Here is a 15,665-nt window from a genome sequence, read left to right on the forward strand (position 1 = left end):
ATCACCTGTATCAGTTTATGGAAAATGCTACATGCCATTTGCAGTTCCATGGTCAATCAAGTGAGGGGAGCATACTTTGTCAGTTACTGAAAAGTTAATAATGCCAAAAATAAAGTTTCCCAGGCACTCTTAATATATCTACTAGTACACCACTAGAACACATTTCATATAACCCCTATTGCTTATCTTAGCTACATAAATATTACTTCTGTTAGTTTGTGACACTTCCGTTGAGCTATAAAGAAGTCATGAAGAAACTAGAAATTATGCCATGTGAAAGCATTTGGATGCTTGATCCATGAGTATGGATCCGTATCTATGCATGATTCATAATTCTTTTATCTGCTGTCACAGATGTCCCCTGCCAGATTTTAAATTGCTTCCTCAGGGCATGGGGGTGCTATAACATCCCAAAGATGACTGTGAGGATTGTCTAAGGCTGTAAAATGTGCTTTTCTTTAGCATTCAAAGTGGTGGGGTTGTTTGGCTGAGGCCTAATAAGAAGGTTAAACGCCTTAACTGTTTTGGGGTGTTCTAAGCTATTAGAACCAAGATTGTTGTCATGCAAAGTATCGGGTAATAAGTATAGCTGAAGTAATTAAATATAATTTCCAACTCTTTTGCATCTTCATCTGTGTTGTTTATTCTGAATTTTTACAATAGTAAGAAACTATGTTTTGATTCTGGACAATACTTTGAGATGTAGTTGAGTGTTTATATTCTTGCATAGATCAAATTGCAGCATGAAAAGTCAGGCTATTGCCTCGTTTTCAGTTGCTTACATATATACCCAGTATCAATGAGTGATTAATTTTGTTTCCTGTTTACTACTCCATTGGACAGTTATAAGATACGGTGTCAGTTAGCATCATTTTTCTGCTGTTAATGTAAGAACTCAGTGTAGCTCTAGTGTGGTGTAGTGCTAGGGACACTTTCCTAGAGCAAAGTTTACCTGAGGTGGCTTTTCACTGAAGAACAACCCTGAAACATGATCACAACAGGTTTTATATACAGCTTTATTTTGGCATGCTTTATTTGGTCTACTATATAATTTTAAAAAATTACTTTTGTGCTTCAGTACTTTTTCTGCAATGTCTCTGTAACCCAAAGTGTTTACTTGTTGAGATCTTTTATAATAAAAATTGTGAAGGAAAACAATTTTAATGAAAAAGATTGTGTTAATATAGGAAAGACTTCCTTTGTGAAAGTTTGATATTTTAGCAGTATTTGGGTTTTCTGGGAATTTGTTAATTTTATTTTTAATAACCTATTTTTTTCATCATTTGACTAAAATTCCCTTCTCAATGATAGGTTTAAAAAGGTTTGCTGGCCTGATATACCCAATCCCGCGGAGAGCATTGCAGTGGAATGGCCTCTTGATGCATCTATGGTAATAGCTGCAATTTTATGTATTAAAGAAGGGATCAAATGGAAAGAAGAGAAGTCCTTCTCTGACAGTCATTTTATGACTAAATAAAAAAACCTGTTGAGTTTCATTCTTCTGTTTGTGCTATAAAATATTCTTCATTGTATTTCAAACTAATAGAAAAGATGCATCTTTATGAAGTATATTCATTTAATTCTTATATGATAATGAGAAATAACATTTTGAAGTTATAAAGTGATTGCTGGTCATGGTTTTTTTAAATAAAGTCAATTAAATTTGCTCAGGTTACTGAGCCTACTGAGTCAGATTCCCACATCTGGATATCTCCTCCCTTCTCCACAAAACATGTAGTGCAACATATAATAAGATTTGGTATATTATTGTACTAACATTTCTGTCTTTTTTTGTTGTTGGATGTTTATTCCTCATTAAAGTTTTGATGCTTATTTGAATGAAGTGAAGTTGATCAGGTTTACATAGAAAGTGTAATCTGTGGAGAATGGGATTTAAACTTTGTCTGAAAAATGGCTGGTTAGTGTGGAAAAGATGGAAACAGTCCGAGCCTGATTCCAAGCCTTCATTGACACTCCTTATTTTATTAAGCACAGAAAACCTAATGTGAAAATGTTTAACAAATGGACAGAATAACATTGTCATTTTTAGTACTCATTCACATATAGCTGCATCCCAGCTGAAATGCACATGAACTCTTTATTTATGTACTTTTAAAATTGAGTTGAACAAAGCTCAAATGGCAATATTTTATATATTTAAAAAAACCCTAACACATTATCTATGCCTATATAACTTTCCAATTTATCTCTTTGTACTGACAGAATAATGCATTTTTGAAGGGAGTGGCATCTGAAGCTAAAACCGTAGACTTTGAAGATGTAAGTGTTTTGGAACATTGTTTTCCTGAAGAAAGTCAGGAAGGATCACTACTAATGAATTGTGAAAACCATGTTTCTGAATGTACGGATATTAACACAAAAGGCACGATTAATGGAGATAAAAAGATACTGTATAATGAAGAAAACGAAGTTGCTAAACGTTTTTCACCATCCATGACTTACATAATTACTGATCAAGATATCAGAAGTCAAATGCATTCAGCTTTGATACCAGCGAAGGAAATCCAACCTGCAGAAATGCTGGAAGATGGTTTATATGAATCCCAACAGACTTCAGTTAAAAATGAAGAAAATGATAATGAAGAAATTTTAAAGCTGGAAGATTTCAGTGAAAAAGCACTGTTCAATCCATACCTTAAAAATTCTGTTAAAACAAGGGAATTTCTTATTTCTGAGAACTCGCTAGAACACAGTAAGAATGAAACCAAAAGCCAGTCAACTGTCTTACCTCCTTTTCAACAAAACGTTGCAGGACAGTCTTACATAACATTGGACATGTTTGGGCTGGCCACAGCTCATTAGTGTGAGAAAACTTAACTTTGTAAAGTCCCCGTGTGAGATATATCTTGGCGCTGCTGCTCATATGTATTCGTGTGTTCTAACCTGGCTGATCGCAGTTAATTTGGATGAAAACACCCCCTTCCTTTGAACAGCTGTGAAGTAATTTTTTGCTCTGTGTTTATACCTGTCAGGGTTCACTTGCAGTGTGGCGTGGGTTTTTTTTTTTTGTTTTCTGTTTTTTTACCAGATAGATGTGCCAGTAGTGAGGCAAAGGAGGTAGCTTTTCTTATTTCTTCTTCGTTCTTCCATATCAGTCTGCTAAAACAAACTGATCCTTAATGTCGGAGCATCCAGCAGTGCAAGAGGCTTACCGATTTCCCCCCGGGCAACCAGTTCCCATGGCTGAGCTCTGCTGAGGAAATGTCGACTGACTTGAACAGAGCCCAGATCTGCTGAGTCCTTCCTTAAGTTACATGGAGTATAACTGCTTTCCTGTTCTTATTTCCCTCAATTGTGTTTTATATGATTTTATGTACAGTGTTCCTCCTGTTGCACAAATACTTGGTAGATTTCAGTAATTGTCTTTTTACATCCTGGCTCTTGAATCAGTGGTTTGGCTTATAGTTTCTCTGTCTTTAATGGGAGGATATTTGTTATGTTTGTGCTATTGACTTATCTGCCTTTTGGAAAAGGTAGGATTATGCTGGCTTTGTTGCTTTCTTCCCTTTCTCTTGTGTTTTTAATCATCCTCTGCATTTTGTGCTGCTTTTGTCTCTCCTGTTTGCTACTTTTTAAAACTCTGTTTACAACAGGGTATCTTCTTATCATCTTGTTCCTTTGCCTCTGATTTCTCCCAGTTTAAAATTGTGTTTCCCAGTTGACATTTTGATATTATGAACTGAAAAAAAATTCAACTAAATATAGCATCTTGTGTTGGAATAAGCACTGAGTTTATATTTAGGAAATTATTTTTCTGAGAGCTCTTGAAAAAAACACTAAGTCTACAAAATATCCTCAGATATCCTCTGGTAACTGATTTAGGATTATTGATTTCTACATTAAGGTTATAACTTCTGTCTACTTGTAGTTTCCATTTTATGTGGCAGGAATTAAACAGGAAACTTTGCATCATACTAATTTTTCTCAGCAGGAAAGAGGCTATTACTGTAAAATTCTTACTGAAATAGGTACTCTGTTAAATGGCACATTAAAAAAAAAGATGGAGAGTCAACTCTAAGTAAAATGTGTTAAAAGGGGGTGTTCAGTATGACACGTGTGGCATATAGTAATTTTAAGACTTTAAACTATTTTCACAGTATTTAAAGGCTTGACGTCATCAGTCTTGTTTGTCCATAACTACAGACTTCTTTAGGGGTAAAAAAGATACAGGAGTCGTGGGGATAGAAAAAGGAGAGACAATTGTGAATAGGAATAGGAAGCCTTTCCTTTCTGGGCAGGAAGAGGAGTGGGAGAATGGAAAATAAATTGTCCAGCATGAATGAGGAGGCTGAGCTTTACCCTGGATGTATTGGCTATTACTTGCATTGCATTGGGGAAGACAGAATAAAGTTTGCATTTAGGCTTTTCATCTATAGTTTGGAAGCTGCTTTTACTTATAGCAATGTTTGTTTAGTTTCCAAGAAAGGATGAGAAAACAATTTCTGCAAATGTTCCTTGTACAGCAAAACTGATTTCCACCTCCCCCAAGTTTGTTGATCACTTTCCCAACCACAGTGCTATAAGCCAAAATGTACGTATGTTCGTTCTTAAAAGCCCTTGCTTAGAGAAGTTATGCTCTGAAATGAGCATGGGACACAGCTTTGGTTGGGTCAATGCTCCTGCTGCTTCACTCACTTGCAAACTTCTCACTCACAGCTACATTGCCGTTTCCTAGGGTTCAGAAGCCACTAACTCAGTCACAGCAGTTTTTTTTCTCTTAAATCTCAGTATTTGTTTTAATATCACAAGATTTAAAAATAAGCAGATACAGAGATATTTTGGGGCCTGTCTAGGAATTGTTTAGCAGCTGTATGAAAGCTGCATACTCATGAGTTGCATAATTGAGTCAGGTGAAAAGTAAAAATAATGCAACCTTTAAGGGATCATTAGAAAAGGGAGGTTCTTGCTGGGTGGTTTGGGTAGCGTCTCCCTGTAACACCTCTTAGCTTCTGGAGGGTAAGTAATAACATGCTTTTCCATCCTATCTTATTTCCTTCTCTATTGCTGTTCTGCTTTTCTCCCCTCATTTCTGATTTCCTTGACCATTATTTTCTCTGAAAAAGAATAATGCAATAAGTGGGCTCAGTACATTCCAGAAATTAAGGCTGCCTTTTGGCCATGCTTTGGAATGCCAGCTCGTTGGACTTGGTTTGGTTTGCATTGAGTTGTACTCTTTCTAACCTTTTACAATTTGTCTTTCAAACTAATGCTGTGAACCATGAAAAAAATAAAACTGAGAGCACATGTGTTGTGGTTTAATGCCAGCCAGCAATTAAGCCCCACACAGCCATTTGCTTACTCGTCCCCGGTGGGATGGAGAGAGAATCAGAAGAGTGAAAGGGAGGAAACTCGTGAGTTGAGATAAAGACAGTTTAATACTTGAAAAAAAAAAGTAGAATAGTAGCAGTAGTAGTAGTAATAAGATACAAAGCTAGTGATGCACAGTGCTGTTGCTCACCACTCACCCACCAACGCCCAGCCCATCCCCAAGCAGTGGCACTGCCACAGGCCAACTCCCCCCAGTTTATATACTGGGTGTGACATCATATGGTATGGAGCAGCCCTGTGGCCAGTCTGGGTCAGCTGTCCTGGCTGTGCCCCCTCCCAGCTTCTTGTGCACCGGGCAGAGCACGGGAAGCTGAAGAGTCCTTGACTGGTGTAAGCACTACTTAGCAACAACTAAACCATCAGTGTGTTATCAACATTATTCTCATCCTAAATCCAAAACACAGCACTATACCAGCTACTAGAAAGAAAATTAACTCTATCCCAGCTGAAACCAGGACAACATGGAAAAGTTTTCATCAATTTATACTAAATACACCATTTAGACATTTTGGATTTTCATACTCATTTAGAAATGGGATCCTGTTTTGAGAGGGATCCACAAATAGATTGGGTATTTGGGCAGTTACTCCATTTTTATAATGTGAAGTGACAATGGCAGGTTGGACATTACAATACTTCAACATTTTTGGTACTTTTTTTTTTTTATGGAACACCTGGTGTCATTATTCCTAGAGAGTGGTTTTCCTAGATTTCATTTCATTTCACCATCACTAATCTGAAAAATGCCCATTTCTACCCCTCCTTAAAATGCCGGAAATTAATCTCAGGTGTATGGGTCTTTGCAAGGTTAATAGAGATCAGTTTGTGGCGTAGTTTCAAGAAGATATTGATGCATCTTCACAGTTGTCATTCTTCTGTGTATCATACAAATAATTTTTTAGCTAAATTAAATGTTCAGTCTTTTGTTACCTGAGTTTACCTTTAACTCCTCAGAATTTTGAATTCTTTGAACAGGAATCCCACAAGCTATTTGATATAACAGAGTAACCTATTACAGGCAAATTTTCCACCCTACGTAACCTATGATATTTCTGTGTTCCTCATGCCCTTTACAATTCCCAAATAGGGGGAAAAAGTGTGTTAGTGGTTAATGCAGCGAAGAACAGGAAGCTTTCTTCCTCCAGCTACCACTCACTAGGTCAGCGCCTGCTCCTCCAGAGATGATGTGATTGCTGCTGAACAGCTGCCGTGGATGGACTGGCAAGGGGTCTGAGCTAGCTGGTGCTATTTAGTGTTTATCTTGCCACAACGTGTATTTCATTACAGATAACATGTTGTCTTCTCCTATTCCTGAGAGATTGATTTCTTATAAATAGGTCTTTCTTCTTGAGATAGTTGATGAGTTCTCAAGATAGATGTTTCAACTTCTGTTCACAGGTGAGAACTTACTCAGAAGAGTTGCATCACCAGTCTGAGTTTGGTATCTCATGTAGCAGAGATAAAAGTCGGCATGCAACAGAGCCCTAATCTGAGCACAGGGGGTGTGTGTGGGACTTGCAGCTTCTATTCTTGCTCAGCAAATGGGTTCATGTCACTTTTGCAGTCATTTCAACAGTTCTGCTACAATTCCTTTTTACCAGTTTTGCACAGTGGTGCCATAGGCTTCGTGTCTGTATGTTACTTTGAGATTTAACACTGCAAGATGGGCAAAGGAGTCCAGGAAGGCTGGACGTTCTTCAAGAAGGAAATCTTCAAGGCGCAGGAGCAGGCCATACCTTAAAAACAAAAGAAGGGCTAAGGAGAATCTCCGTCCTTCATTGGAGAAGAACTCATCAGCCTCAGACGAACTGTGGGTGCACGCAATGTGACGTGGTCATGAAAGCAAGGTTTCAGCCTGTAGTTTTTGCAGTTGAATGGTACCAAATCCTTGGCCTTATGTTGTCAGAGATGAGAAATATCACAAGAAAAGATAATGAATCAACTCTGAAGCTCTGTTTCAAAGAAATCTCAGATTTTAATTTTGAATTCTCCCTTGATGAATTTGAGTAATAGGGCTTTGTTATATAACAGGGGTTTCAGGTATTAGATTGTAACGTTTTAACTTTGCTAACCTAGATGTCAAAATACAAAATATTGAAGATTCAACAGCACAACATTTGAGAAGTTGTTTATGTAACAAGCAATGCAATTCTAAATTCTCAGTGGTCCCACAAAACAGTGTTTTTAATAACAAATGTCATGGTCCTTAGGATTATAAGAGCTATTTTGTGCATATTTATTCAATAGCTTTATGTTTTACTAGCAGCTATTCTGAAATATTCAGGTAAGATACTCTGCTAAAGGTTACTTGGAAATAACACACAGAGCTTATATACCATAAAGCTTTAAACCAGACTTGAAGGAGGAGGGGGATAATACCAGGCTTGCCCGTGACGAGCTGTGGGCTGACACACCAAGGTTGGAGGGATGGGGTGCTAGCGAGGGCCCTCAGCCTGTTGCTCTGAGATGTGCTGGCTACCCTGCAGCACGCTTGAAGCCAGGGGCTCCTGAGGTAATAGGAGCCAACAGTGAAGTACCTCAAAGGAATTAAGGGGTCTTCCTCTGAGAAGGTGACACGGCCGACAGCCCAGCTGAATTGCTTCTACACCAAAGCATGCAGCATGGGCAACAAACAGGAGGAGCTGGAAGCCACTGTGCTGCTAGAAAGCTATGACCTCATTTCCATTACTGAAACTTGGTGGGATGAATCCCATGACTGGAGTGCAGCTGCCAGTGGTTACAGGCTGTTCAGAAGGGACAGACGAGGAAGGAGGGGTGGAGGGGTTGCCCTCTATGTCAAGAAATGGACAGAGTGTGAAGAGCCGTCACTGAAGAGCACCCACAAGCAGGTTGAAAGCTTATGGGTAAGAATCAGAGAGTGAGGCAACAAAGGGAACCTTGTAGTTGGTGTCTGCTACAGGCCGCCCAGTCAAGGGGAACCTATTGATGAAGCCTTCTTACAGGACCCTGAATTTTAGGAAAGCAAACTTCCAGCCATTTAAGGAGTTAGTCAATAGGACCCCCTGGGAAACTGCCCTCAGGGACAAGGGCAGGAGAACAGAGCTGGCAGACCTTTAAGGACGCTTTCCATAGAGCGCAAGAGCTCTCGGTCTCCATGTGTAAGAAATCAGGAAAGGAAGGCAAGAGACGGGCATGGATGAGTCAAGACCTTCTGGTCAAACTAATGGGCAAGAAGGAAATGCAACCATGTCCAGGGGTGCATCAAGCACTGTATTGCTAGCCGGTGGAGGGAGGTGATTGTCCCGCTCTGCTCTGCACTGAGGCAGCCTCACCTCAAGTACTGGGTGCAGTTTTGGGTGCCACGGTACAAAAAGGATACGAAGCTACTAGAGAGTGTCCAGAGGAGAGCCACGGAGATGGTGAAGGGTTTAGATGGGAAGCCGTGTGAGGAGTAGCTGAAGTCACTTGGTCTGTTCCACCTGGAGAAGAGGAGACTGAGGGGAGACCTCATCACAGTCTACAGCTTTCTCACAAGGGGAAGAGGAGGGGCTGATCTCTTCTCCCTGGCGACCAGTGATAGAACCTGAGGGAATGGCAGGGGGATGTGCCAGGGGAGGGTTAGGTTGGACATTAGGAAAAGGTTCTTCACCCAGAGGGTGGTGGAACACCGGAACAGTCTACCCCCAGGAGGTAGTCACGGCACCAAGCCTGACAATATTTAAGAAGCATTTGGGCAACGCCCTCAGACATATGGTGTGAATTTTGGGGTTGTCCTATGCAGGGACAGGAGCTGGACTCGATGATCCTTGTGGGTCCCTTCCAACTCAGGACGTTCTATGATTCTATGATAAAAATAAGAAGGGCTTCTACAGGTATGTCAGCCAGAAAAGGGAGGTCAAAGAAAACATACCCCCTGATGAGCAAGACTGGCAAACTGGTAACAACAGACAAGGAGAAGGCTGAGGTACTCAACAACTTTTTTTGCCTCAGACTTCACTGGCAGCCTCTCTTCCCACACCCTCGAGTGGATGGACCGCAAGACTGGGACTGGGGGAGCAAAGTCCCTCCCACTGTGAGAGGTCAGGTTCATGACCACCTGAGGAACCTGAACATATAAGTCTATGGGGCCTGACAAGATGCATCCCAGAGTCCTGAGGGAATTGGCTGATGTAGTTGCCAAGCCACTCTCCGTGATATCTGAAAAGTCCTGGCAGTCAGGTGAAGTCCCGGTGACTGGAAAAACGGAAACATTGCACCCATTTTTGAAAAGGTTAGAAAGAAGGATGCGAGGAATTACCGACCTGTCAGCCTCACCTCTGTGCCTGGGAAGATCATGGAAGAGACCCTCCTAGAAGCTATGCACATGAAGGACAGGGAGGTGATTCGGGACAGCCAGTGTGGCTTCACCAAGGGCAAGTCTTGCCTGACCAACCTAGTGGTCTTCTATGATGGAGTGACTACATCGGTGGACAAGGGAAGAGCTGCGGATGTCGTCTATCTGGACTTCTGTAAGGCCTTTGGTGCCGTCCCCCACAACATCCTTCTCTCTAAATTGGAGAGGTATGGATTTGATGGATGGACTGTTCAGTGGATGAGGAATTGGTTGGATGGTCACATCCAGGTCAACAGCTCAATGTCCAGATGGTGATCGGTGATAAGTGGTGTCCCTCAGGGGTCCCTACTGGGACCAGTACTGTTGAATATCTTCATCAATGACATACACGGTGGGATCAAGCACACCCTCAGCAAGTCTGCAGATGACACCAAGCTGAGTGGTGTGGCTGACACCCCTGAGGGATGGGATGCCATCCAGAGGGACCTGGACAAGCTCGAGAAGTGGGCCCATGTGAACCTCAGGAGGTTCAACAAGGCCAAGTGCAAGGTCCTGCACCTGGGTCGGAGCAATCCCCGGTATCTGTACAGGCTGGGGGATGAAGGAATTGAGAGCAGCCCTGCGGAGAAGGACTTGGGGGTACTGGTGGATGAAGAGCTGGACATGAGCCAGCAATGTGCACTTGCAGCCCAGAAAGCCAACTGTATCCTGGGCTGCATCAAAAGAAGCGTGGCCAGCAGGCTGAGGGAGGTGATTCTGCCCCTCTGCTCTGCTCCGGTGAGACCCCACCTGGAGTGCTGCGTCCAGCTCTGGGGTCCTCAGCACAGCAAGGACATGGACCTGTTGGAGCGGGTCCAGAGGAGGCCACAAAAATGATCAGAGGGATGGAGCACCTCTGCTATGAGGAAAGGCTGAGAGAGCTGGGGTTGTTCAGCCTGGAGAAGAGAAGGCTGCGGGGAGACCTTATTGTGGGCTTTCAGTACCTGAATGGGGCCTACAAGAAAGCTGGAGAGGGACTTTTTAGAAGGGCACATAGTGATAGGACAAGTGGTAATGGCTTTAAACTGAATGAGGGTAGATTTAGATTAGATATAAGGAAGAAATTCTTTACCATGAGGGTGGCGAGGCACTGGAACAGGTTGCCTAGAGAGGTGGTAGGTGCCCCATCCCTGGAAACATTCAAGGTCAGGTTGGACGGGGCTCTGAGCAACCTGACCTAGTTGAAGATGTCCCTGCTCATTGCAGGGGGGTTGGACTAGATGGCCTTTAAAGGTCCCTTCCAACCCAAACTGTTCTACAATTCTATGAAATGATTTGAGACTATATAAAACTTGCTTGTAAACAGCTGAAATGTGTATTAATTTGAGATAGTGTTCTGAGTTGCTTTGCTCTGGTTTCAAATCTACTGCAAAGACAGTGAAAGACTTATTTTGCTGTTCTGTGTTAATGTTTGCCATATTGATAGCAGGAAGCAGGGCTCATTCTCAGTGTAGTTAAATCTTGAGCCTGTAAGTGTATGAACATATTGCAAGTTTAGGTAGTTGTTAATAGCAACTTCTTCTGCCTTCTGGCAAGACAGAAGTAAAATATATGGTGGTGTTATGGTGTGTTTGTAATAGAGCTATTTATCAGAAAATGTGCTACCCTTGGCTCAAAAATAGAGCATATCTATAGCAATTGTTTTGTCCTGTATACAAAGGATGACATCTGTAAACGGCGCCGACAGAAAAACATTAAGCATTCTTTTTGTAGTAAAAACTGTTCTTAGTGATAATGTACATTAGGCATACTTATTACAAAATACTAATTATACCCTTCTTGTGTACATGTTGTGCTTCCCAGTCTGATAACTTAGGAAGGAGGCTCTAAGCAAAATGCTGTCTTTTTAATCCTTTATGTCTTCAGTTTTCTACACAATTTTCCTACTTAGCAGAAACTCTTTTTTTTCAGTATTTGACAAAAATGTATTAGTCTAGTGAACTTGGATTAATTTACCTGCTCTTTTCCTGGGCTTTCCTATGATTATTTTGTTCGGCCTTTTTTCCAAGAGAAAATAATCATTTGACTGCCACCCCACCATTTAATTCAAACTATTGTTTTTTCTAGGTCTTTTGAACTCAGACCATGAAGAGTGACAATCCAAAAGCTGGAACAGATGTCTGACTAACGTTCTTTTGTGAAATGAGATTTTTTAATAGAATATCAAAACATGAACAGAAACAGATGTGCATATGTATGGTGTAGATTGGTTCTCCTAACTTTATTTAAAACAGGATACTTGAGAGCAAACACAGAGTGATTATTTCATGCTGCCTGTTCCTATGCTCTACTTTCTTCAGCTCTTAAAAGGCAACACATTTGTAGAAAATGCTCTCCCCAAATGGAAGGGGGAATGGTTTCAAACCAGTCACGTGTCTAAGTTTCTCTGAGAGATGAGTACTTCAGGGCACAGGCTTCCCTGAGCTGCCCCAACTATAGCTTAATATTGTCCATTCCCAGGGTCCTGAGTTATTTGGGTTATTCATGTGAGCTTTGGGAGCATGGAGGAGGACGGAGGGTTACCCCACTGCTCATTTGCTGTGGGATGAGGATGCTGGGAGAGCTGCTGCAGCCCAACGTGTGCTCAGTAACAGAATAGTCCATCTAAACCTGGAGTGGGCTTGTGTTTCCCACTTCAAGCAGTCAATGAGGCTATGCTATAATATGGTGTTTTATATTTCAAAGTGCTGTTTTAACATTGACTAGTCCTATTGAGTGAGGTCAACACTTTCAATTTGAATGTCTGCTACCAGCATTTTTCTCAACCTCTTAGATTGTCTTGATTTTCAGGCATTGCTCAGCCCCACACTGATGAGGTCCAAGTGCCTTATCATTGCTGAAACCCTGCTAAGCCGACTTTTATATTGTCTAGATTTCAGTGTCTGACTCAATAGAACTGAAGTTTTGAAGTGAGTACTTATTTCTCAGAAAAGCAGCCTTATTTACATTTTCTGGGTCTGTCATTGCTATCCTCAGAGTGCAGTGCTGACCTAGCCAAGGGTAACTTCTGCAGAATTTTCACCATTACATGAGCAACTGTGTATCTAATGGGGTTCGATGAAGAAGTACCGTGTTTCATAATCATGGAAAGATTACACAATAGTATTCGGGGATGTCAGAAACAATGAGCATAAGATTATAATCAGGGTAAATGCTCTGGGATGCCAGAACATCACTGAACTAAACCCAACACTTTATTCTGAAAAAAAAAAGAGCTTGAAAGGCTTTCTAAAATGATACTATGGCAAATTATATCCTAATGTAAGAGAATGCAAGAAATTTCTTCTTAACTTTAATTCTACCAAATGAGCACAGCACGCTTCTGAAATGAATCTTCTCATAGTCAGTGTCTGCTAAGTTTGGGCATGGCCACTAGGTTATATTTCTGTTACTGTCTTTAACTCAAGCAGTTAACTGTTGTTTTTTTTTTTTTGAGCTGGGAGGGGTTTTAGTTTTTGTTTCCTTTTCCTGTTTGGTTTTTTTTTTTTTCCTTTTAGGAATATGAATTTCTGCTAGTGTCAATAGTTTATGAGCTACAGATGTTTTTTTTTTATAAAATGTATTCAAAAATCCTCTGAACACAGGAAGAATTAAACAGCAGGGATAGTGTCTTTGATTTTAATGAAAAGCATTTTCATAACTAGCATACTGCCCAGAAATGCTTGTATCCAGCTGCCTTCATGGCTTGCTGCCTTTGCTGTCTGCTTCTCTCTCCCATGAGCTTACAGCTCCTTCAAACACGCTCCCTGCATTTGCTTTCATCTCCAGGAATTTTTTTGCAGTTTTACAGCTTGGCTCACAAATAGGCCCTGAGTCTTTCTTGTCTTTAGGGACTGCATCTCTCTTCTGCTTTTGCATTTATTTTTAGAGGGACTTAATTGCTTTTGCACTTCTGATGAAGGATATGCCTAACAAGGTTTCACGCTGTCTGAGCTGCACGAGGAAGCAGGGGAGTGTTGAATCACTTTGGGTGAAAATGGACACACAGGAGTTTAGACTTTGCTAATTTTCACCTTTCTTCCAGCACACAGGGATGGTTCTCTGTCTGTAAGTACTGTCTTTATAAAGTGAAGGATGATCCTGGACATAAGCTGTGCACTACGTCTCCTGATGATACACTGGGGTGCGAAGGAGAGGAGACGCTTGATCTTGAATAGATCATTCCCATCCTTTCCCTCCATCCCTCTTCACCCTTGCTGTGCACATTCCCACTTCCCCCACCCCACATTCTTAGGGACATATAATTACCATCGGTTTCTGTGACTGTCACAACACAAAACTATCAAACAAGTTGCTGCAAAGTTACCTAAGCCTTGGATTTACTAGTAGGTCTGCTAGTCCGTAGATGTGGCCCAGGTTCTTGATGTGAGTTTAAGGTAGGAGCGAGGTAGTTCACTTCTCAGTGAAAGTGAGCTGGCAATGCTGCATCTAATAATACACGTGTTGTGGTTTAACCCAGCAGCTCTTCGCTCACTTTCCTCTTCCAGTGAGATGGGGGAGAGAATTGGGGAAAAAAATGTAAAATTTGTGGGTTGAGATAAAGACAGTTTAATAGGACAGAAAGGAAGGGATGATGATGATGATGATGATGATGATGATGATGATGATAATAATAATAATAATAATAATAATAATAATAATAATAATAATAATAGAATATACAAAACAAGTGATGTGCAATGCAATTGCTCACCACCCGCTGACCGATGCCCAGCCAGTTCCCAAGCAGCGGTCACTGCCCCCTGGTTTATACACTGAGCACGATGTCATACGGTATGGAACAGCCCTGTGGCCAGTCTGGGTCAGCTGTCCTGGCTGTGCCCCCTCCCAGCTTCTTGTGCACCGGGCAGAGCACAGGAAGCTGAAGAGTCCTTGACTGGTGTAAGCACTGCTCAGCAACAACTAAACCATCAGTGTGTTATCAACATTATTCTCATCCTAAATCCAAAACACAGCACTATACCAGCGACTAGGAAGAAATTAACTCTATCCCAGCTGAAACCAGGGCAGTAGCCACCGCTTATTCCATACCACCTACATCATGCCAAGGTCCCACACTTCACCATACATTCCAATTAATCACCACCACTTTTCCTGTCTTTTGATGTATACACACAGATATCATGCCCTTAGTCTATGGGCCATCCTTATAAAAAGTCCATTGAGTTAACTTAGTCCATGACTTTGGGCTTCATCTGTCATAACAGTCCTTCAGGGCAGGAGAGATGGTGCGTGGTGTTGGATTGTTGCACACTGAAACCAGTTCTGGTTCCATCATCGCTGTGCTTGTCTGGTTCTATCATCGCTGCACTTTGCTTGGTTTCATCAAAGTTCATTTTTCATTAATCTAGGTGATTCTTACTGTAATACTGTTGATATGGCATATAGCCATCATAGAGGTGATGACATACAGTATTATATAGCAATTAATGTCATACAGTTTAATTCTCTGGCTATTCTCACCCAAAATCAAATCCCCTTAAGGTACACATCGGACTTCCCCATCCTCCTGCATCACCCAACAAGTGCACCCAAGCCCCTGAGCAAAAGCAATCCCATGAAAGGCTTTGCCTTTGCCCAAGGCAGGAATAACCCAGGCTGTCTTTCCTAGCGTATTTTTTGTGTGCACTACAGGGACTTTATCCCCTTCTACAGTGCATAAGAGTTTTGATTGGGCAGGGCCAAGTCGACTGGCAGATCCCCTAGTGCTGACTAACCAGGTGGCTTTTGCTAAACGTATATCCCAGTGTTTAAATGTCCCAGCACCCATTGCTCTCAGTGTAGTCTTCAACAGTCCATTTTCCTGGAGGCTGCTGCATGATGGGGGTGTGATGTACCCACTCAATGCCATGCTCTTTGGCCCAGGTGTCTATGAGGTTGTTTCGGAAATGAGTCCCATTGTCTGACTCAGTTCTTTCTGGGGTGCCATGTTGCCATAGGACTTGCTTTTCAGGGCCCAGGATAGTGTTCTGGGTGGTGGCAT

General features: G+C 41.6%; 1 protein-coding gene across 7 annotated transcripts in view; it reads left to right on the forward strand.

Annotated features, from left to right (window-relative positions):
- Positions 1-5,265, forward strand: part of IL31RA (interleukin 31 receptor A) — a 42,925-nt gene extending 37,660 nt beyond the window's left edge. For all 7 annotated transcript variants that reach the window (XM_087759781.1, XM_087759777.1, XM_087759778.1 and 4 more), the window contains 2 exons: positions 1,312-1,390; positions 2,224-5,265. In XM_087759781.1, the coding sequence (XP_087615907.1) occupies positions 1,312-1,390; positions 2,224-2,823 (679 nt within the window). In that variant the 3' untranslated portion in view covers positions 2,824-5,265. The remainder of the gene's footprint in view (positions 1-1,311; positions 1,391-2,223) is intronic.
- The last annotated feature ends 10,400 nt before the right edge of the window (positions 5,266-15,665 follow it).

The sequence above is a fragment of the Nipponia nippon genome, unplaced genomic scaffold (assembly GCF_047370975.1).
Source record: "Nipponia nippon isolate SJK-2023a ecotype South Korea unplaced genomic scaffold, ASM4737097v1 scaffold_20, whole genome shotgun sequence".
NCBI lineage: Eukaryota > Metazoa > Chordata > Aves > Pelecaniformes > Threskiornithidae > Nipponia > Nipponia nippon.